The sequence below is a fragment of the Rhipicephalus sanguineus genome, chromosome 10 (genome assembly GCF_013339695.2).
Source record: "Rhipicephalus sanguineus isolate Rsan-2018 chromosome 10, BIME_Rsan_1.4, whole genome shotgun sequence".
Classification (NCBI taxonomy): domain Eukaryota; kingdom Metazoa; phylum Arthropoda; class Arachnida; order Ixodida; family Ixodidae; genus Rhipicephalus; species Rhipicephalus sanguineus.
The window spans coordinates 28140010-28164517 of NC_051185.1; the positions used below are offsets into that span (position 1 = coordinate 28140010).

A 24508-nucleotide genomic window follows, 5' to 3' on the forward strand; every position below is an offset into this window, starting at 1 on the left:
CTATGTGTGTGTCTCAGTGTTCTTCTTGTGTCCCGTTATCTTGTGCTACCATATTTATTCAAGAATGCCTATTTCGCTGGACATCCCTGTATTCGTCCCCTTCTTAATCTCTAGCTGATTCATTCTTTGAATAAATAATTGAATCAGTCATGCGATCAGTACTCGAGCAGTTAGTGACCATTAAAGTATCAATCAGCCAAAACGCGGAGACGCTCTTACGCAGAACCGTTTCCTAAAACGGCCAAAGCATAATTTTCAGCTCCGGTAAACGTGCCATGGGGCTAGGGGGACGGGGGTTGTTTCGGTGTCAGATCACCCCACGAAATTCTTTGAGCCCTGCATAACCCAATTCTTCTCTCCTCCGGCTTTTTTTAAAGATGCACTGTACAGACCCTATAGATATATAAAAAAGATGACTAAGATATAGATAATAAAATTACCAAGATATTATTTAGGCGCAGGCAATTTTTCTATCAATTTTTTTTAGCGGCCATGTACAACATCCCCAAAAATATCTATGGCAACGCAACAGAACCCAGCCACTCCCAGATATTGATCCTTTTAAGCGGTTTACTTCGTGGCCGAACAGGCTTTATGAGGAGATGAAATTCCGAATCCAATTAATGTTTCTTCGTAATAAGCGAGGCAAGCGTACGCACAAGAAAAAAAAGAGAGAGAGAGAAGGCATCTCTAAGTAAACATGTGCCTGCCCTCAGGCTATTAACTAATTGGCTATTCCTTAAAGCGCTCTTCCGTTGCCGGCAAGCTTTCTCGTGCGTCTTCAGTATGTTTTATCGATTTCACGAAAAAAGTGCGTTCACAGCGCGACGTCGCGTTGTAATCGGCGTCGTGAAATACCAATGTCTCGGCTAGCACAAACCATTAAGCTTTTTCATCCATGTTTGGTCTATATACCAAGGGATGAGCGTATGCAAACAGAATAAGACAGCTACATAGCTGTCTATGGAGTGGATAATGAACGAAGGCGATGTTGCCGTTACAACAACTAATGGCGGAAATTAGTCAATGTTAGCGGGCATTAGCAAACAGATGGTCAGCAGGGGCCAACACTGGCAAACGGCTAACCATAATGAATAAAAGAAGAATTTTTTCGAGGTGCTCGTTTCTTCGATAGACACAATCGAATGAATCCAACAGACAATTGGGCCAAGAAAAGCAGAGCGGACATTTGATTAAGTGTAGTGTAGTAATTAGGTGTAGTGTTGTAATTAAGTGTAGTGTAGTAATTATGGCGTAAACTCAAATGAAGTAAACTGGACGAAATAACAGCCTTCTGTAGGTGGTATTAGAACACTCGACCTTCGCACAGAAATACCCAACGACGTGAACAGGGAGAACGCCCTCCGTCGTAGCTCAATTGCTGGAGCATCGAACGCGTAGACCGCCTCGCCAGTGACATTTCTAAAAGATCGCTAGGAAGACTTCTTGGCGCAGGGCAGGCAGTTCGTTCGACAATACGTGAAAATTTGATGAAGGAAAAAAAACTGCACTGAAAGGATTCCGGGACGTATAAGAGCACGCTCTAAGCGCGCATATGAAGTTCTTGATCCCCTGGCTTCATCGAAAATAGCTGACATAGCTTGAAAACTCTAGGCAAAATATTGACGCATAACGCGATAAACGTTGAGGACTCAACGATGAAAAACAAGAATAAAGGAACGAAATAAGCTTACTATGGCTGAAAAGTACTCTACGCAACTCACTCTGTGTAGTAAATGAAGCGGGAAAAAATCGAAGAATCCTGGATTCGGGCCACTTGTTTGACTGCCTTTTACGAGAAATCAGCTGGAATGTCGAGTCTGCCTTACAGTGATCGAGTTTATTAAAGGCTGCATTTCTTGTTCAGCGATCGCATTGACTGAGTAATCAAATAAAGGTGTTCTCTCTAGCCGTATATGCAGTTTCCGCTTTGGTCATCGCAACTTATTTTCAATACTTTCTTGCTTATTAACTTTATTGCCTGCACGGGCGAACATCCTTCACCTAAACATTTGTGTCAGCATCGTTTTTTTTTCTCCTCCCTTCAGTTTTACTGTCATGTAACATATGTGCTTTTGTGGTGCGCTCCTTTTTATTCCTATTATCTTTGTTAGTTTTTCTTTTCTGTTATTTTCGTGTCGTACATAGGGAAGTGTTAGCACGGAAATAAATCAGTTGTAAGTGAGCGCTTTACCCTGTGTGTGTCTGTTTTCTTGTCGCGCTTACGTCAGTTCTTGGCAGGGCGAACAATCGTGCAGTCATGCCAACTAGCCCCCACAGTAGTTTTACTTTCAACTTTTTAGTTCACTGTGCCTCAACCTTGATTGCACGCTGCCTTTCCCAAGTGTTCTACGCAGCATTCAGGGGATGTGACGTTGTTATACAAGAGTAATGCCGTATTCTCAACGGTGTGAGCGCACAATCCCTGTATCTACAGTCTACCATGCCACGTGGACGTATCAACTTATGAGCACAGACCCACGAATAAAGCATATCACCACGCAACTGTAGGAAGCGTGGCTGTCCCTAGCGTGAACTCTTGGGACCGGCTAATGATAGTCACGAAGCGTAAAAATGTTCCGTGTACTTCGACTTAGGTGCCCGTTAAACGATCCCCGCAGTTGGTCCAGTGTCGCCTTCTATGGTGTCACCTACCATGCAGTGTTACCTTCGTATTCTTCTGCAGTGTCACCTACTATGCGCGCAATGTAGCCGTGGTCGCTTTTGCGCCAGAAAAACCAACCGACTATGTGGCATGCCTCATAGTCATAACGTGCATGTTGCACATAAAACCTCTACAAATTAACCTTAAAGGGGTCATGAGGCACCCCTTGGGCTTGTTGAAAAAACACATCCTGCGGAAAGCTGACACGGCTATGAACTGCTCTGCAAAATATTACAGTCGTGCGCGCCGCGCAACGGCCACAAGCGGAGCGCGAAGTTGCCGTTTCCTCAGGCGTCCTCTTTTCAAACAGAGGCCGGTTCTCACTCTCGTCGGTGGGCGGGGCATCTGCACGTTGACGTCGCGGATCTGCCAGTTTACGTCGCAAGAGATATAGCATGCTTACTGGCCGATAGCCGGATGAGATGCGCTTCTTGCCACGGGGTGCCGCCACTTGCCCGCGCCGCACTCCTCTGTCTGCTAAATTTACTCGGTAGCCGCACTCGCGCATGCGAATCACAGCGGGAGAGCGATCGCGTTTCATGACGCGCGCTGACGTAACTTCTTACCCCCGTGCCATCCCTCCCTGTCTAGCTTCCAGTGCGCTCGTCGGCACGAGAAAAGAGAGAAAGCGCTGAGAGCGTGCGCCAAACCCCCGTAACTCCGCTCATTCTTGACGGATTCGAGAAATTTTTGCGGCAATAGATTCGGAAGGCAGTAAACTCCAATACTGAGGTCATTAGATCATTACTTGGAAAAGTGGTTCATGACACCTTTAATGCACTTTTGCCAGCAATTTGTTATCAGGACATCTTTTTGCGAGCTACCGCCCTACAAAGCTCAGAATATGAGCGCCAACTTCGATGTTGGCGCTTACATTTTTCCGATTTTTTTTCCGGCGAACGCGTCTGACGCAATTACTGGAGGAGGCCCACGCCCCCTGCCTAAGCACCGCAAACGACCTTACGGGGCCCCGGCTTCGGGTGACAGCCGAACGATTCATTCTTTTTTTTTCTTCACCTATTATTCGATTTCGCGTCCCCATTAGCAATGTGGTCCCTTCTATCATTTTCTTGGTTTCATTTTTTTCGCACCTTCGCCCCATAGCCCCGAAAGACGACCACTTTCTTTGACAACCACCGGAGGAAAGTAAAACTATTTCTTGTTCTTTCGTTATTGTGTATTGTCTTGCTCGGTCCAGAGTGCTCGTTGGGACACAGCGTTATTCTCATCTTGTTTTATTCTTATCTTATCAGTGTTCTGTGTGGGCGACTCCATCATTGGGTTTTGCATCGCGGTTCTTTATCTCGCTTGCTACTGTTTATGATTTCTTACTTCTGGTCGATTTTCTGTAGCATCAGTTTCAGTCTCGCTTCATTGATTTCCGTCGTAGTTTTTCGAGTTCCTTTCTGACGTTTTTATTTTTATTTTGCTGCTTTCTTTTTGAACAGCTTACATGGCTAAACACACGGGGACGAATAGAGTAACGACGCGAGCGCTGACTAGCAATTAAAGTTTATTAGAAGAATCTGAACAATCTAAAACGCTGCACTTCTGAGTCTGCCTCTTTCTTTTAACACGAAAGTGTTTTATGCCGGGGTCCACCAAGTACATCCGTCACGGATATGACGTTGATAAAATGGACGCCAACGGGTGGGAAAGAAAAAAGCCGAGAAAAAGATACCCCGCTGGGAATCGAACCCACGACGCTGCGGCCGCGACGGCAAGCGCCCGACGCCCTACCAACTAAGCTAACTCCAGAGATGCTAGATACGGTGCGAACGCGCCTTATATCTTTCGCACATTCTCTTTCGCGGCGGGCGGAGCGGGGCGGTGCCGCCGTCTGTGAGATGTGAACAGAAGTAATACTTCACGATCGACACGTACTAGCGCTTACTCCGAGATTGCACGCGATATCGGAGGTCATGGTTAAAGCGTCTCGATACCAGAGAGGTAGACTGGCCGCGCTGGCGTCGCCGGGGCACCCTTGACGCAGTTACGTTCATTGCCTTTGGCTTCGTGTTAGCGTGCGTCGGCTCATCGGAGTAGTGCAGCTTCCACGTGCACCAACGGGATTTCTCCGCCGCCTACTGCTTCAATTGCGAAAGCACCGACTAACAAAACTGCTGCAATATGCGTTGCAGAAAGGACGCGATTTTCACGGGCGAATGTCGTGCCTTGGTGGAGCGAGAGCAGCGCCTGCGAGACAGAGGCCAGCGGGACGCACGCGTTTGCGGCTCAGGCTACGAATCTCTACCTCCCGTGTTGCTGAAGCGCAGTGTGTGTTATGTATGCATGAGCACAGGCGTCGGCTACCCATTACAAGTAAGCGCACACCGTGCCGTTTCTCTCCTTAATTGACGACGCTTTGAATAAGTGCATACCGGGTACCAGTGTTGATTATGAGCTTGTTGATATCATCCTTATGCGGGATTCACCATTCGCTGTGTCCAAATATATGTTCACACCGTCCTCTATCACAACGGTTTAATCATGATCATGGGCGTTAGTCGTCGCGATAGAGACATGCTGTCAAGATGGGTGCATCCACGTCAAACGGTGCTAGAGCTGCCAAACACGAATAGACTTTGTACAAGCTCTCATATATCACTACACAATAAGCACTGCTTCTCTGAAGATACGTTTCACTTTCGTGTTATACCGATTCCTATGACGGAGGGATCAGCCGTGTTTTTGTCTCCTCTCCGTTGCTTTCTCCCCTTTTCATCTTTTTTTTTAAATCCGCCCCTTTTTCTCTTATTCGAGGACCCTGAATGGTTTTGGCTGCACGCACCTCTAAGTAGCCACAGGCAAGAACATTGCGATTGAAGTTATACGGGGCGTAGGAACCTATTTCAAAAAAAACAAAAAAAGAGTGAAGTACAATGCCGGAGAAGCAAAGCTGACAGGAACAACGCCTCCTTTGAAACTAATGTGCGAGCGCGTACCAAATCAGGTTCGATTTTGCCCGACGGGCACACGAGGGAGTCTCCGAGGTAAATGGAGGAGAAGGAGCAGAAAAAATAAAGATACCGAAACAAATCGGCACTGGCAAGCTCGAGAACAATATGTTCGTGAAGAACAAAAAAACATGGGGTTGAAAAGAGGAGTGTTGGGGAGGAGACGCCGCTTTGGGGTAATAAGAGTGGAAGGGCTGACCGGAGCAGCTGAAAGGATGCTGGAATAACGCTGAAGACGGTGGCAAAGTTGTTGAGGGAGCCTTCCTCCACGATGGGGATGAATGAACGGAGTATTGGAGAAAGAAAAGCCGGGCGTTCAAAACGGAAAGCTTTCTTCCTCAAAGTGGGAAGACGGGATAGTGGTTCGCTCGACGAAGAAGGGACTTCTGAGTATAGAGTAAGCCGTGAATAAAGAGAAGAAAGGGAACAGAGACTCTAAACAAAAAGTGAAGGAAGAAAAACAAAATGAAACACGTGAAGTAACATGCCACACTGTATTTGCTAACACAAACGGCTATTGAACCTGTTTGTTCATTTCCTTTTTCTCGAGACATGAAGTTGCGTGACCTGTGAGTTGTATCTCAATGCCTGATTTTCAATTCATGTTGTTCGCTGCTAAACAAGTCATTTTTTTATTCACCATTAGAAGTGTTAGAAAGATATGTTGTTATCTATACGTTTAGGACGTGTTAACGTACGCAGCACGTTTTCAGTACAATTTAAGTTGAGCTGGACCTTAACGAAAGTAGGAACTCATGAAATTTGTTTGCCTGGTGCTTCTTGGCCTGAATATTAGTCGTGATAAAGAAACCCTCATCAGCAATTTAATCAATCGCTCAAAACACATGGTATAATTGTGGACATCCGTTAATACATGAATTTATTTCCCGACAGTTCATCGCTGCTACCATACGCGTATGCAGGATATAAAAGGCCGCAATTCCAGAAACTCCTAACAAGATCCTCCTGCAAGCAAATAATTTAAGTCACAAAACATATAAACGACAGCAAGCTGGACATTGTTAAATTTAAATAGTACAACTGACTCGAAACTCGTTCTTGCAGGAGCACCGAGTCTTTCGTGCATTCAGGGCATGCATTGTACACCACTTCTGAAAAGGTAATTCCGTTGTCTCGACAAACTGCGACTCCATTAACAACGATAAGGTTAGCGAGGCACTTTCGGATGCTTTCTCTCCAAGACTTTCTGACACAGTGAGTCTACGTTTATTATTTGTTTATTATTTCAGCGAGCTTGAATTTCAAAGAAGGGCTAGTACTCTGAGGTTCCAGTTTTATTGGTACCTTTCCTGTCAAAACGCGTATTTGTCATTATGTCTTGCTTTTGCTGGGAGCGGCAATTACGTTCTTACCGGGTTACTTCATTAATTAAGCGTTGTACGCACCTAAACAAAGGACAAAGAAAAATAATAAAAGGAAAGAAAAAAATCAGGTGCTACTACCGCGCAAAGTAAGTAGCGGACAGGTAGGGGAACGATGCCAGTGCTGAAATCGTTTCATCCTGCGCTTACATTTTCAATGATGCACATGCATCAACTCAGCCGTCTTTCCGGCTTACATTAGGTAAGATCCGACTAAGCCTTTCCTAGACATCCACACAGCGTAAGAGATCTCACTTCTGGTAAAAAAAAAAATTATTAAGCAGGAGCGCAGGGACGGACGGACGGACGGACGGACGGATGGATGGATGGAATACACTCGTATTCCTTCGGTAGCAGCTTGCTGATGCTGCCGCTTTCTGCTAACGTTTGGCGAAATTTCAGACATATTGCAGTGGTCTGGAGGATTCTTGGCTACCCTACGCGCATCCCGATCTCGCACGGCGTGAAAACCAGCGCTCCTCGAGCAGAAGAGTTGAAGGATTAGCGCGTCGAGGACGTCAGGAGGAGAGAAAGAGAGAAACGCAAAATAAGCCAGTAAGGTTTAAGAGAATGATGGCTGCACTTGTGTTATAACAACTCGAGCAACAACATTGGAAAGAATGAAAGAAAGTGAGAAAGCGAGAGAAAGAAAGAAAGAAGAAAAGAAAGAAAGAAAGAAAGAAAGAAAGAAAGAAAGAAAGAAAGAAAGAAAGAAAGAAAGAAAGAAAGAAGACGACAGACTTCTACACACCACAAGAGGTGCACTAAGGGGGCTCAAGCCAGCTACAGCATGAAGCACAGAGGTCTGAGAAAAAAAAAGAACACAGGAAAGCGGCGTGTGGGGCAGATACAAAACGCCGTCCTCACAGTCGAAGAACTGCATAAAGATAGCGGACGTAGGAAGAGAACGGCAAGTGGATGAGAAAATGAATAGCGTAGCAAAGGTATAGGAGATGGTGGCTTCGAAATTCGCTTTCGAAGGAGCTGTCCTTTTTTTTTTTTTCACGGCAGCAAATTTTATCCTTCTTCCCGGAGATACAGAGGAGTCAGCATCATGGCGTCCGTTCCTCCTTTTTGCGAGAGAGGCGTGAACAGTGGGATAAAAACAAGAATGCAACCCCCTCACACGTTCCTGTTCTATATATGTACCGTGCAAGACTTTTCAAGCGAGAAGCAACGGTAGCAATAATCACTCGGTGAAATGCAAGAACGAAACTATACAGCCAAACGGAAACGTCAGAGACGTGATGGCGCTTTTCGGGAGGGGTGAAAGAAAAGAAGAGGAGAAAAGGAGGGCTTAGAAGCTAGGCAGGTTGGCGCATATCGGAGCTGCAATTGTGAAATAAGAAAGAGGGGAAGGAGTACAAAAAGAGAGGGAGGGAAAGTGGATTGTTGGGGGATATACAAATAGTGTCTGTCAGCGTGAGTGGCGTACGCACGCCACCTTTCCGCGAGCGGATTGAAAATGGGCTTGGAGGTGGCGCTAAGGAAAAGCATGCGGTAGAGTCACTGGAAAATCAGCGCAAAGGTAGGCTGCACGCGGGCAACATTGGGTGGCGGCGGCCATATCCCTTCCAGACCATCCGGCGCGTTGCTAGCGTGTGTTGAGAAGTGACCGATCTTTTAGCCTCAGTGCCGTGTTACGCTCGGCAGAACGGCATTATGTGTGTGTGTTTCTTCAAGAGGATACTAGAAGTGATTTCGAGTCATCGACAGGTATGGATCGACTGTGCGGTTAGCGGTGTAACTAATGAAACGTACGGCGAATGTTGCCATGTGCTCGCGAACTCTCTTCATGGCTTCATCGGTCTCTTTTCGTGTCACGCCCGGGCGCGTTCGCTAGGTCCGGATCTGTAAACATAGTTGCATTAGAGCAGTGACATCGTGCGAGATGCCATTTACTTCGACATTTGGTGAATCTTGACTGTTTGCGCTAGATTTGCAGTCGGTGTTCAGGTTTACTGCCCTCGAGAACGTTATCGAACATCGAGAACATTCAACATTGCGTCCTTCGACTGATTGCTGACGCATAGCTTGCTGGCGCACCGTGCTTGCTGTTCAACTGGTTGACATGTGTAATAGAAGTTGTGTGTGTACGGTAATTGGAAGTAAGGTAATTCCCAGAGTAGCTCACCAGTAACGTTCGATTGATGGTGAGCTACTCTCTTCTGGCATCTACATGCAGTGGCGTAGTCATGCGCTGTCCCCGAGTGAAAAAATGAATCCCAACCAACTGGCCCAACTTACCGTTTTGCTGCAATTGGAAGTTGTGCGCGACGTCTTGATTCGGAACGCCAGCAGCCGAACGCACGGGCGAATCGGCATGCGGTAGGTAAGGTGCATCTTATCTTATGATACGTAGAAAATAGGCCACCAAAAATATTGACATCAATACTTAATTGTTTCATTTCCCATTTCTTGTCTCCTTAATATTCCCAACGTTGCAATGAATTTGCAAATATTTTGCTGTGTTCTGACAAACAGCTCTTTTTTTTGGCGTTGCCAGCGCGTAAACAGCTGGGGTTCGGTTTCTGCACTTCTGCACTTTTTTTTTGTAATGCACTCTTAATTAAACTTCCGCGGTACGGTGCTTTATGTTCTTTTGATCAGAAATAGCAGATCCCGGAATTTTTAAAGCGCATGCTACTGCAACACAGTATGTATATAGACCTAGGGCTCGCAGAAAATCGACTCCTTCAATGCGTGGGATCTGCGTTTTTTTTTTTTTTTTTGCTGTGACCATTTCTCACCAACTATACAGTATTTTTAGGGTACGCTCGGTGCAATGCAGCATTAGCAGCATTTTTTTGCAACAAATGTAAACATACGCTTGATAACATTGCCCTATACAAAGTTTTATGAACAGAGTTCCACGCTTCTGTTTTGTGCAATGCCAAAGATCATGCCACAATTGTCTTCAAGGTATACCAGTAAACAGTTATTATTTTAATAAATCTTCGATTTCGCTCTCGTGCGTGACACGCTTATAACTCGGATAGCATGCGTAATCTGTTCAACAGATCGAGATATAAACAGCTGAGCAAATAGAAAGATGTGTAGTTTTCAATATCGCTGACCATAGCGAACCGAAAAGGTGAAGTATCCTGTCGCATAAGATCTTTTCCAGCAAAGTTAGTGTAGTTCACTGTAGGAAGGAGTGTTATTTGAGGGGGGCAAATTCGTTCAGGGCAACTATGCAGCCACGTAGAACGGCTCTCTTTGACATTAATTTTTCCCACACGGCAAACGAGATTCCCAGAGTAGCTCACCAGTAACGTTCGATTGATGGTGAGCTACTCTCTTCTGGCATCTACATGCAGTGGCGTAGTCAGGGGGTGGCGCACCGGGCCCGTGCCCCCACCCCCCCTCCCGAAAGAAATGTCTGCTTACGACCCTGTCTGCATGACGCGTTTCAAAAAGCGAGTACGTAAAAGAAAGTACTTCTGGGGACCGTGGTACTGCTAAATGTCCGGCCACGCTCTGCATTGAACGCGCCTGCACCCAAAGCGCTTGGAAGGGATATGGCGGCGAGAGGTCACATGATGCGAGTAAGCCAATCGCGTCGGCGGCGGCGCGCGGAAAACAGATGCGATGCTCTGAAATTTTTCCAGCGACTCTAGCATGCGGGTGTGTCCTGCACCCGTGTACAAAGAAGCATCCGCTAGGCGGAGCTGTTCTTCCTAAGATGCTTGCACAAAGCAATAGGCATTGACGAAGAGGGAATAGGAAATGTTGGCTGTTGGGCATTTCTCGATGTGAGGAACACGCACGCACGCACACACGCACACACGCACACACGCACGCACGCACGCACACACACACACACACACACACACACACACACACACACACACACACACACACACACACACACACACACACACACACACACACACACACACACACACACACACACACACACACACACACACACACACACACACACAATGTACGCTTCACCTTTGTTAGGCTGTGGCTGCGGCGGACCAGAGCGAGGAGTGAGTGAGAGAAAGAGAATGCATGAAAGAAAACGAAATGCGACCTGAATAAGAAAAGAACGATGACAGAACGCACCGTGTAATAAATAAAGAAAGATGTGGAGTGCTTACAAGAGGCAAGTGGACGAATGCTACCTAATTTGCGGACAGGTCTGTAGGAATCTCCTTCAACGCGTATGCAAGAACGAGGCGAAATGCAACATCCTTTGTCCACGCACTGAAAAAGAAAACGTTAATGAAGAAACGTGGGCGAAAGAAGAAGTCGGTGAAAATTCGGCGGTGGAGTGAGTACAATGGCGAGGTGCTGGGAGCAACTCTAATGATGGTGCAGACTTGTGTTCGCTGCGCCTGAACAACAGGCTGAGGTAAAAAGGACAAGGAAATAAAGATGTCGGTGGGGAAGATGAGAGGAGTTATACACGAGGAAGTATAAGCATTGAAAACAAAAATGTTAGTCGGCAAATATTTTTTTTTTCGGGAACCGCGGATAAAACACGGTACTCGGCATAATGAATTCGCCTTACATCGCGCTACTTCGCGTCAATTAACGATAGTAACGTCACTATCCTTAGGTGGCCACACTATCGGCGCCACCTAACGTGGTTCTTCACTGCCTCCGGGATCCGAGGTGTTGCAAGCTTTCTCCACGTCACGCGGCTTTGCAGTGCCTCAGGGATCTGCCCACTTTTGGCCAAGCGATGACGTCATGTGATGACGTCTCACGTTACGCCACGCTATGCGGCGTCATGGTGACGCCACGATGACGTTATAATGACGTCACATATTTTAGGTAGTGATTTAGGTAGACATTTTCGCTATTTAACGGATGACAAACATTACCCAGTGCTGGCCGAAATTTGAGATCATTTTGCAAGCACCTCATTCAGCAGCATGGCCGACATTTTTCAATATTTAGTCAATACTAACCAACGTCAGCGATCTTTTAGCCGTCAGTAGCATTCAGTTCGAGGCAAGCCCTCCGACATCCATTCTCTAGCGCCTAGATTCGTTAAATTCGGGTATATACGTAATGCCAAAGCGATGACATAACATACATAGCTAAGTAAATTGATAACGTACATACGTTATCAATTTACTTAGCTATGTATGTTATGATCAGTGGTAGAAAGCTCGCTTCATCAGGGACTAAAGGCCCCGGCGATTTTCGCCTTTTCAGTTGAATTCTCCATTCATCTATCGCTTCCTGTGCATTGGGCTGTTTTATTACGCATCCTGAAATGGTCTCTTGATGGCTGTCTTCCGTGTTTATATACTGCAAATGGGAATACGTGTGTGTCCACTTTCGCGGAGTACAGCCAAAGGCAAAACCGTGGCCTCCGAGATAGCTACGGCGATCGCAGAGGCCACGGGCAAAACAAACCCGAAGGTGGTCACGACAAACATTTTGCGATTTGCTTGTATGGCGCGCGTGTTAACTAGTTAGAACCGGAACTCTGAGACTTTTTTTTTTTTTTTCGAAAGTCTGCCCTTAGGCATAATATTTATTCAGAAATACACATATAAATTTGCTTCGTGTATGAAGTCCAGTAACGAGCGGTGGTGAGGTCCAGACTTCAAATCGTGCGTGCGTGATGCTGTTTGGTGACGACCAATTCAGAATATAGGATGTCGCGGTGTGCGTATCACGCGTCTTCAGTCTGTCATCAGCTGCTCACTCCGTGTCACACGGTACGCACCGCGGTCAGAGCCTGTGCTGAGCTTCACAGTGAAGGTTACCACGGTTCTACATCAGGGCTACGCAAAACAAAAGTGGAGGCACATTATCACACTTTCTCATGCGACCGGCTGTGGAGAACGCGGATGAAACATGGCTTACCCGGCACGCTGACAATGGCCTGTATTCAGCGCTCTCGCATTTCTTCTTCGTACGACAACTATGGAAGCCGGTAAAACTGAACAATGTTATTCAGTCCTTTACGTCCGTGGCAATTCACAACGCAACAGTAGCGTCGATTGCGGCGTTTCTTCGTAGCGTGCGGAGCGGTCTCATTTGCTCTGGTTTTCGCCATCGTTCTGGCGAGCCATAGCCATCCAGCAAGCACTTCATCGCGGTGCGGTGGCTCGTCCGACTAGCGGAGAGAAATTCACAGCTCTCTTTCTGAGTGTTAAATCCACAAACACACGCAATATTAAGCTCAGTGTTTCGCACTCGCAAGTTGCACCTGATACCACAGCAAACTGTGCGAGGGAATCGGTCTTTGTACTGCCCCATACTGCTCCGACAAGTGGCGCCACGCGTCTTGCAAAACTCCAGAGTCTAACATCTATTGTATTCGTCACTTAAGCCTTAAGCTAACATTTTTCGCAGCGTGCTGTTCGGCGCAGATAGCTTTTTTGTGCTCTTCACTTCGCGCATGATGTTCGTAGATTGCTTCACATAAGAAACAGCTATTTGAAATGCTGCGCAGTACGTTTACGAGAAAATGGTTTCTTGGCGCGAGAAACTGAGTAGCGCCTTGCGTCGTTAGGTATTCTTTATTTTTCTTTTATTTATTTAAGCATACTGCGGACCAACATTTTGGTCCACGCAGGACGGGCAAAAGAAACATCAAGTGAACTGTAACAGCAAGAAAAAGAATACATGAATTTGTTGCATTAAACACTCATCAATACGCTCAAAGAGACAAAGACAGTCAAAGAGAGTCTGTGAAACAACAATAAGAGTACAACACATTTGAACACTAAACACCACCAAAAAGATAATTTTCCAGTGAGGAAACAACATTTTCATTTGCGAAAATCTCCCGAGCCAGTGAATTCCAGCCTTTCACTGTTTTAGATGCGAAGCATCTCATGGCGGAGTTCAAACCGGTGGTGGTGTGCGGCGTGACCACCCTTACTGCGCATGCGCGAACCCTCTCCACATACCTCCTCTACCACTTTCCCCCTCTCCTCTTACTCTCGCCTCCATCCCCTTCCCCTCTCGCACTTCCCCCTCTCCCACTTTCTCCTCTCCACTTCCCCTCCCTCTCTCCACTTCCCCTCTCAAAAGCGGGCTCGACATGCCGAAACGCTGCTTCGCATCGCCTCATGGTCCCCTTTAGCGGAGATGGTGTGATTTTTCGGGAAAATAACTGTATTTGTAAACATTGGTTGGGGCAAATATGGGTCCCAATGATCGATCATGTTTATGCCGGGTATTCCTGTGCACACAATGCTGGTAGACGTAGTTCAAATTCATTGCATTTGAGTGAAATTGTGCGAAGTGTGCAGTTATGCTTTGATAGTTATTTGTATTGTTCGCAGATTGCTTGAAGCCTTTGTTACGAGCGCAATTAGAGAGAAGTTGTGAATTGAGAAGAATGTTTCTTAGCTGTGGCTACGACGTATTCTTTTGAATAAACACTCCTGCCTCAGTAGCGTTTGCATGGCAACGAAGGTTGCTTTCTTTTAGCCGCGGCAACTGCACGTGACTGCTTTTCGCGAAAGGGCGATGTGAAGTGCATCGGAGAAAATTTGTGCGAAGGTGGGAGACAAGACATAGCCAACATCTTTTTCTTTTTTTTTTTTCGAGGTCATGCCGTCCGGGGTCAAGTACTACGGTACCTACTGCCGCTCTGCGTCGTGCATTGTACGTGTATGTTGGGAAAAGAAGTGTGCACGTGCTTACCAAGAATATGACTTGAAAATAAAAGTTTTCGTCTCTTCCAACGATTCTCATGTTTTATTTAAAATGTCTGCATAAACACAGAGCGGCATCGTGTGCTTGCCGCTCTGGCAGCACAGCTTACGCGAAGCTACTCGATGCATGCAAGCGACGCGTTAAAAAAAATGGTTATATAGCCTCCGGGACAAGCACTCGCACGAAAGCGATCTCGGAGGCCGTGTAATTTTTCTAACCGCTAGAAAATAGCCTTCGAGATTAGTTTTCCTGCGGTCTCCATCTCAGAGGCTCTAAAGATTTCACTCATCCGCTCGGTGCGCTGCGAACCCACATCAGCCTCAGGGGCCTATGGAAGGGTCCTTTCTTATCCTTGCATATGTTACTCTATGCTGCCGATGTGCGAACCAACGAGCGACCGTTTCGAAAACAGTTCGCGGCGCAGTGCGCACGCGCAACAGTAAACGTGTCTCAGCGGAAGAGATTCAACTCTTTCAAAGACGCCATGTCACCACACTCGCGGCAACAGGGATGGTGCTGCCGCATTATGACGACGTTATCTGCAGTCACGTGATTCCTAGGGAACGGTCACGGCTCCCCCTGCCTCAGTTGCTCCGAAGCAGTGCGTCTTTATTCACTCGATCACCAATATGCCTGATGGTGGAAGGCGTCAAGCCCTGCACCGACTGTGCGACTCGGTGAGCGGCTTTAACTGGCGCCCGACGCGGTTCGAGGACGAGTTGACGGTGCTTCGTTATGCTTGCTCCGTGTGCGACGTCATTCCAAGCACGACGGTCGTGCTGCCCTGTTCACACGTTCTGTGCGAGCTGTGTGTGACGGGGTGCGTCGTCCAAGATGGCGGAAGCGTCTGTCCCCTGGACACCAAGCCCTTCTGCGAAGACGAGTGCCAGAAGTTAAAGCTTCCTGCCATGATGAAGTGCAATATCAAGGTTAGTACAAGACTCTGTAGCCCCTCCCTAAGCCGCGAATAAAACCGGCAGGCTAGAATGGCAAACGCCCCCCGACACTTTATCTCCAGTAGACTCTTATACTAAGCTTTGCGTATTTGCCGTGTTGTACTGAAACACTATCTTCAGCAGCTTCTGTCCGTAAAGTCACTGGAACGGGAAAAGTACTACGTTCGTTTTCTCTTCGCCACCGCGCCCTTTCGGTGGCTTCGCCACATAAAGGGTCCAGCTCGCTCGCCTCGCTAACGTCTCCCGGCCGCTGACGCACAGCGCTTTGAAGGGCGATTGTTTTTATAGCCTCAGAAAAGCGTGCAGGAACATTACGACATCCCGTATCGTTTTGGCACTTAATCGCAAGCCTGTTGAGGCATAGATAAAGGCCTGGGGGCTACGCTTTCGGGTGCAGCAACCGGCGGGAAACGGGCAGAGCCCACTTTGCTATTCCCAGCGGGAGAAAGGATGCCAAGCGACGGGCTGCACAGAATACGGCGCGAAAAAATTGTTCCCACGACTGATACCCGCCTTTGTGAGGCAGCGTTTTATTGAGAATTCGCAAATGTTGTTTTGGGGAATGTTGACGTCTCCGCTGCACTAGTGCAGCTTGTTTCGCATGGTTGCTGCAAAAGGTTCATGCACAAAAACGTTGCCGGGCAGCTCTTAATTACGTTTGGCGTAAAATTGACACCTTTGGGCTCACATATAACGATCCGTGCGCCATGAAAACTGACTGCTACAGATTGGCACTGCCTGACGTGACTGTATGAGGAACATAAATAACAGTATGTACCATGAAAATAATGGCACGCATGTAATGCAAGGCATCATTTACATGCCATGCTCATGGTGCACTCGCGGCCGGTTCGCTGGCTTGATATACACCGAAATCGGTATTGCGGTATTGCGTGACGTCACTATATGACGAACATAAATACCATGTGGTAACATGAAAATAATGGCACGCATGTCATGTAAGGCATGATTTACATGCCATGCTCATGGTGCACCCGCGGCCGGTTCGCTTGCTTGGTAGCGCGTGACGTGACTGTATAATTGTGCCTTTTGTGTCAATACGGCAGATCCCACGCATTGTGAGAATCAATCTAATGCAAAGCAGCCAGCAAATAGCTGCATATATCGCCTTGTTCATCTTTGAGGAAGATGAAATCATTCATGTCATGACATCTAGTTCACTATATATCGCATGTTTGTCATGCATGCATGCATGTAAAATCTAGTATATACAACGCATGACCTGTAATTTGTTTGCCACGCCCCCATGTCTTGCCATACCAAATTTGGTATGCATACAGTTAACAAAACGGCCGGAAGTGCACAAATACAGTGTAATGTAAACCATGCCGTACATGTCATGCGTCTCATGGTTTTCACGTTACCACCTGTCATTCATGTTCATCATACAGTCACCTCGCGCTATACCAATTTTGGTGTATATCAAGCTACCGAACCGGCCGCGAACGCCTTATGAGCGTGGCAAGTAAGTGATTGTGTACATGACATGCAAGTCATGATTTTCATGTTACTACCTGTCACTAACGTTCATCATACAGAAATATCTCGTCATATCAATTTTGGTATATATGCATTTCACCAAACGACCGCGAGCGACCCGAGACCATGTCAGGTAAACCATGTTTTACATGGTATGCCTGCCATGATTTGCACGTTATGACCAGTAACGTATGTTCGTCATACACTCTTGTCACGCCATATCAATTTTTGTGTGTATCAAGCTAGCGAAACGGCCACGAGTGCACCGTGAACGTGGCATGTAAATCATGCCCTACATGGCGTACATATCATTATTTTCATGTTACCACCTGTATATTATATTCTTCATACAGCCACGTTATGCCATACCAAATTTGGTATACATCCCATTAACGAAACGGCCAGGAGAGCACATAGTCGTGGGCGGCTCTCTCTCTCTCTCTCTCTCTCTCTCTCTATATATATATATATATATATATATATATATATAGATAGATAGATAGATAGATAGATATAGATAGATAGATAGATAGATAGATAGATAGATAGATAGATAGATAGATAGATAGATAGATAGATAGATAGATAGATAGATATAGATAGATATAGATAGAGAGATAGATAGAGATAGATAGATAGAGATAGATAGATAGATAGATATAGATAGATAGATAGATAGATATAGATAGATAGATAGATAGATAGATATAGATATAGATAGATAGATAGATAGATAGATAGATAGATAGATAGATAGATAGATAGATAGATAGATAGATAGATAGATAGATAGATAGATAGATAGATAGATAGATAGATAGATACGTTCATAGTCACAGAAATTCGCTAAGAAATGATTCGCATTTATTAAATGCCGACAGCCGAGCGCATAAGTGCCCCACAGTTCGCATTTCTTTATCGCGTTAGTACGCGTGCGTGCGCGTGTAGGCAAGTGAAAACTGCCGCTATTTCTTTCTTATAAGTTAGAAAACAAGGGTATGCTTCATTCGGAGCTGCAAAAGCGCACGCAATGCGTAAAACACACGTTACTCCGCGTGAAATGAACACCGCGCCGCCGCAGCTTCGGCCGCGCTGGACCAAATATGGCGGCGGGCTGGACGGTCGCGGTAGTTTTGCCGTTCCAGTGACTTTACTGTCCGTAGTTCACAACGCAAGACACAGGTTTTTAGTACGTCCAAAAGCGAACACCACGAGATAATCCAGAAGATGGGAACATAGAATGCACATGCTTCTTGCTGTGTGTGTTGTGTGTATGTGTTCGGGCATGCGCGCTTGCGCGCATATATAAACTGTCGAATGTCCGCTTCAAGGATTTTCCGTTTCCTCCATCTGATATGGCAACGTCAGCAGGTGCTGCGCGTGACAACATTAACGTAGTAACTGTCGATCAATTGGGAAACGAGGGATGACAGAGCCTTGATGAACGGAGCCAAGAGTGCGGTCTGAGTAAGGAATGGTTTCTTCCACTTTGCACCGAAGAATCGTGCAATTAGACTGGCGCAGTGTGGAAGGGGATTAGTGGATGGACATGGGGAAAAAGCTTTTCTGGTGTGTAGACCGGGCCCGTCGCTTTCGCTGCACTGAAACCACGCGAGACCGTTGTGGGGAATACTATCAGTGGGCACAGCAGCGCAGGCAAATGAAGACATTGCGAAAAGCTGAATAATTGGCTTGAGTTTACATAAGGTAAACTTTGATGATTTAACCGTGGTCGATCAACAGTAGTAGATATTTTGCCACCATATTGTCGACACGTTCGCTCGAGCTACACCCCCTGTTCAGGGGTGTTACCTGAGCTAAACCAAAACAGGTCGTGTCGACACTCCCAGCAGTCTAGCCATCATTGAGGAGTATCGTCGTCATTTTTCAATAGTTAACCAACAGGCAACATCAGCCATCATTCAGCTAACATTGCTCAGAAAGAGCTACCCTATAGCCAACAGCAGTCAATTTCAGCCTGAACTAAACAGTGCAAGTAGCATGCGAGTAAACGTCGTTGTTGATATCCGTCCGGAGTATTAATTGTGCTCCATCAAAGGGCCCTTACTCACCCAGAGGTCGAAATTTAGTTGTGGTGTGACAGTTGTGAACGAGTATACAACGAACACATAGCCGTGAGAATTTTTCCAAACGTTGCCGTAATAGACCTTAAGCAAAATTGCTGCCATCTGTCGGAGGTTTTATGAAGCCACCGATTCGGCGTCATGTCGGAGACTTGTGTCCGAATCTTATTGCTGTCGCTGCTATTTCTTCTTGCTTGTATCTGCTTTGATAGTCGGCAATCTGGGCATAAAAATGTCAGACGAGCCTGTACACGTCACCGGCATTTTTTAGTTTTTACGCCGACAATTATTACGTGTGAAGAACTGCCTCGCAACGAGAAGAAATTACAAGTTTGACACCGAAGGAAAGAAGGTGACTTTTAAGGGCTCGTGTTTCTTTGTTAGACACAATATTGAGAACTAACCGAGTCACATGTAAGCCTGTCTTCGTTCAGAGTGAAGCTTTCGTTTTGGTTATAAATTTTCTCTTTTCAGTGTAGTGAATGAAGCGTTGTTAGCTATCGGAATATCATGCGTGTAGTGTAGGATGGTTGGGAGGAGGTTCGCGACGCGGCTAGGCACAGCGATGACGGTAAGAGTGTGCTGTTGACCCATTTCAAAGCGTATTTCATGAGGGACGTCCTACGTCAACCTAATGTATTGAGCATCTTACTTTAAATAAAACGTTGTCCTGTTTGTTATTTTTGAAACAAGAAATATTTCGCTGCTGTAGTCACCGTCGTATGTTTTGCATTGAATTACCGCACGGTTAAAATGTAAGAAAGGTCCGCTTCTCACGCACGTGACAAGCGCACATTAAGAGCGTTAGTTGCTACAAGACGTAGGCGCCGATTAGCTGGCATTTTATGAATATCCTTCCCACATGTACTCGTAAGTGACACGATCCACCAAGAATGTTCGCGTTCACATCGTCGCTTTCGGGCCTACAGGCGCCTTAAAATTTCAACGCGTTGCAGCAAAGCAGTTTTGCGTCGCCTAGTGAACGCTTGCGAAACCACCTCAGCGCGTAACCAACGGTAGCGCACCCATGGTCGAATGTAACACATCTGCGGGAACAGCATTTCTTTCAGTTACGTACAAAAGGTGCCACACAAACATCTGTTAACATTTCATAGAACACAGGGGTGGATACAGGATTTTTCCTAAAGGGGATCAGTGTCTACTGGGAGAAGCTGGTATGTGCTCTTCTTGGGGTACAAATAAAAAAGAAAGTGGGGAGGGAGGGGGGTCAGGCGATCCGGGCCGCCCCTTTGAATTAGGCAGTAATACACCTGAAATGCTTCAAAAATACGCATAGGGAAGCAGTACGCGCGCAAATCATCCCACCAAATGAATGCTACTTGTTAAACTTCACAGTCGAAAACAGACTACGAACAACACGCTCCAACACAATCGTTCCGTTCACTGAGAATCGATGACATGCACGAGCTACCTGACATGTAACTGTTATCGCAATGTGGTAAACAAAGTAATGGTGTCACCAACCGCGCAGGCATGCGCGAGTAGCCGCGATGCAGCTTTGGAGCGCGCACACGAAACAGGTTGGTCTATGCCTGCAAGTACACGTCGCTAAAACTGTCTCGTTCCGGCATGACACGAAAGGGTGTACTCTGATGAGTGCCGATGCTGTCACATACCGCATCTCTTAGGAACGGCGAACGTAAACACGGCGTTAGTCGTTAGCAGTAGCCGGAGCAACGGAACGATCTCCCGCTTCTCGTCGGCCGCAAGGAAAAAATCTTAACATACGGAGACTAGTTTCCTGCAAACCTGTTTTCAGCATCCCAATTTCCTCAATCTCAGCAACACGGCACACGAAGATATGTCGGCACTGCCGTTCCCATCAACCGCCACACGTCGATACGTACTCTCCGTGAATGAACATGCGGAGCCCGCTTAGCCTTCAACATGGCGGAAATGCGCATGGCGGCCGCTAGATGGCAGCAGATTTTGCATAACGTCTATTGGCCGCGAGATCGACCTATAGGTGGCAGCACCGTCGCCGCGTTAGTGTGGAGAGGCCGTCGGCGGCGCGTATACAAATGCACACAGCGGCGCTTCGTTGTGAGCGGTTTTAACCGATTGTCGGCGAATAAAATGCATTGATTGCAGCTTACTGGTAATATGCTCTTCATTGTTGAATTGATGCACAAAGATTATCCAACGTTACCATTACTAGTAAGAGAAGCGCAATCTGCTGATGAAAGGAATGCTCACCCTGGATGACAGTCTGCGCTTACGCACTATATGACGTTTTTGGTTGTTTTCTCTGTACGTGTTTCGCTTGTGCTCTGTGTTAAACACCAGAATTATTATTATTATTGTTATTATTATTACTTGAAATGTTTGAAAATATATCGGAGGTGGTTTGGGGCCCTTTAGAGATGTTGATCGAAAGGGCTCAGTAAAAGGCTGTCTTCAGGAACCACAGCGGCCGCCAGTCGTTTAATGATGAACCTCTGATTCCGCTATTGCTGCCTAATAAAACGTTTTTATAAGGTTCTCACATCAAAATATTGATAAAAAGAACACAAGGATACCTCAACTTACAAGGACGAAACGAAACCGCACTAAAAGCATGTAACCTGGGATCAATTGTCTGAAATGCCTTTGTTTATTTGAGAAACAAGTAAAGGGTGGCAATCTGATCAGCAATTTGGAAACAGACCAACTCCTAGAACACTTCAAACAAAAATCTTGTGAATCCTTTTGCGGATTGCAAACTTCGTGTGTTCATTCGGTCGTATAAAAAAAACAAATATAATGTATGCATGGACTAGCTCCCTGATAATGTAGGCTAGAGCACAAAATCGTGGCATATCTAAGTTTCTCGCGACATTTCTTTTTTATTGTTTATGAAATACGGTTTTTCGAACATGATATTAAATAGTTTCGGGAACGTAGTTTCATAATAAGATTCTATTTGTAATTTAAATCAATTTCTCGAGCTGAGAAAAGTAAAACATATCTGGTACTACAAAACATGCCGATATTGTCATAACTGCAGCCTCCTATGGTACGCTGGTATTCCGCCTGAGTACCTGCAGGCAGGAAAAGCACTAGCATTTACATGTGGACGCACACTCTGAGAAGAGACTGGCAAAATATTCAGCATAGAAAACAGTCGACTGTCGTAAGGTTTACTAGTAGCAACGTTTTCTAAGCTGCCAAGCAATCAAAGCTAGCTAATCACAGCCTGTTGGTTCGATTCCTCTGTTCCTGCACTTCTGAGTTACAGCTGCATGGTTCGATTCGAGCGTTGGTTATTGCATCTTGATGAAAGCGAAATCATGAAAACACTCAGTGAGAACTTCTGTTTGGGTGCATGCGAAATAAATGCGGGTAGTGAGAATTCTGCGGGCGTGCCCAGTGCGATTCTGGTGCGGTAATCTGTTAAAGTGACACTAAAGAGAAACAATGAATCGGTTTATATCGATGAATTGTGCTCTGAGAACTCTAATGTCGTTAATTTTGCCATCATAGGCTTATTGATAGAGGAGCAAATCAAGTTCAAAGTTTCATTTTTAAATATTGCGCCGAAATCTCCCCGCGTGACGTCACGGATTTCAAAATGTATTTATCGTATTTTGGCGCCATTGGCTCAACGAAATTACCCCGAACTTGGTATGTTAAGTATATGGGCCCCCGAGAGGACAATGCACTTCATTATTACCGATTAGGAACTACATAGTCCCTAGTAGGCGCCGTAAAAACATGTGACGTCACAGCGAATGCTGCGGAAACTTCAAGGTGGCGTGGCCACCCAGATTTTGTTTTCCCGCGTTTTCTCGCTTTCTAAGCGTCTTCTCGCAGCAAGCGTGGTGTTTTTGGTATTGTGAAAGAGTACTTTACTAATATGAGAAAAATCGTTTTGCTTTTAGTGTCCCTTTTATGTGATTTCTCGCTGGAAGATTTATACTTACAAATAACCAATGCTTGCAATAGGTAAGCAAGGAATTCGTAGCAACTGTAATGCCTATACAAAGCCATTCGTTCGAAGTCTTCGAATATTTCTTAGCTACGTTTTTCGGCCACGTGCATCTTTCGTAATGAAGCAGTAGCATAGCCAGAAATTTTTTTTTCAGGAGTGCTGGGGGGTTCAACCATACTTTATCTCGTGGGATCGAATCCCGGCCGCGGCGGCTGCATTTTCGCTGGAGGCGAAAATGTTTGAGGTCCATGTACTTAGATTTAGGTGCACGTTAAAGCACCCCAGCTGGTCGAAATTTCCGGAGCCCTCCACTACAGCGTCTCTCAATATCATAACGTAGTTTTGGGACGTTACACCCCATATATTGTTATTAACCATGCTTTATCTATGTTCGTGCGTGCGTTTGTGTGTGTGCGTGTTCACATGCAAAATCGAAAAATTTCCGAGGAGAGAGGGATAACCTCCTGTCTACGCCCCTGTAATGAAACGCATTTTTCGTTTAATAGGATATAATAGCCATGATATGCATGATGCTTACTGCCGAGCCCGATTAGAATGTCCACGTCTCGATTCGCATTGTCAATGTGGTAATATTGCACGAATGTGTATGTTTAATGCTGAGTTTGTTATGCTTTACGTTTGCATTACAGGCTCACTGCTGGAATGAGGCTGATGGCTGCCACTTTGTAGGCACCCCCGAGGCCGTACTTTCGCACTACGACGGAGAATGCGCCTTCCACACCGTCCAGTGTCGACGCTGCGAACGAAGGATACTGCGCACAGTCATTGCAGCACACTATGTTGCCGGGTGCTCCCAGAATGCTTCTTGTGCAAGCGGTGGTCATCCGCACAGACAAGACTGTTCTTCTACAGGTTTTGACGTGACTGCTAATCAGGACAAATTCTCCGCCTTTCGAAGACAAATAAACGAAGTCTTGGAAGTATGCAGAGCCTCGGACTATGCACGTTCGCAGGACATCAGCCATGCAGTCAGTGGCTTCGAGATTACTCTTCAACGTGGAATGGAAAGTGCCGAGACGAACACCTGCACGATGGTCACTCAACAACTGAACGCCGGTGTGGAAGAACTGAGGGCGTCGAACAGAGACCCGTGCAGTGATCGCCTCTCATCACTTTGGAGCCACATCAACGAACCCGTTGAACTGTCGTGGCAGCGCGATGCGTCCCAAATACAGGAAATCGGGCGTGTGCTGAGAGACTCTCAAAGCGAAGTGAAGGAAGACGTGAATGTCCGGTTGCAGGAAATAGTATCTCTAGTAAGAGCGTCTGGAAGTGAAATGAAAAATACCATGAAGACCCTATTAGAGGAACTCGTTCACGTGCTAAGAGACTCCGTATGCCAGTTGAAAGAGCATGTGAGCAGAGTTGAGG

At 46.2% G+C, this 24508-nt stretch overlaps 1 protein-coding gene across 1 annotated transcript in view; it reads left to right on the forward strand.

Moving 5' to 3' along the window:
- Window positions 1-24187, forward strand: part of LOC119407309 (TNF receptor-associated factor 5-like) — a 181535-nt gene extending 157348 nt beyond the window's left edge. Inside the window, exons 2-3 of the mRNA XM_049420036.1 lie at window positions 23767-23924; window positions 24091-24187. Coding sequence (XP_049275993.1) covers window positions 23767-23924; window positions 24091-24187 — 255 coding nt within the window. The remainder of the gene's footprint in view (window positions 1-23766; window positions 23925-24090) is intronic.
- Window positions 24188-24508: the final 321 nt, after the last annotated feature.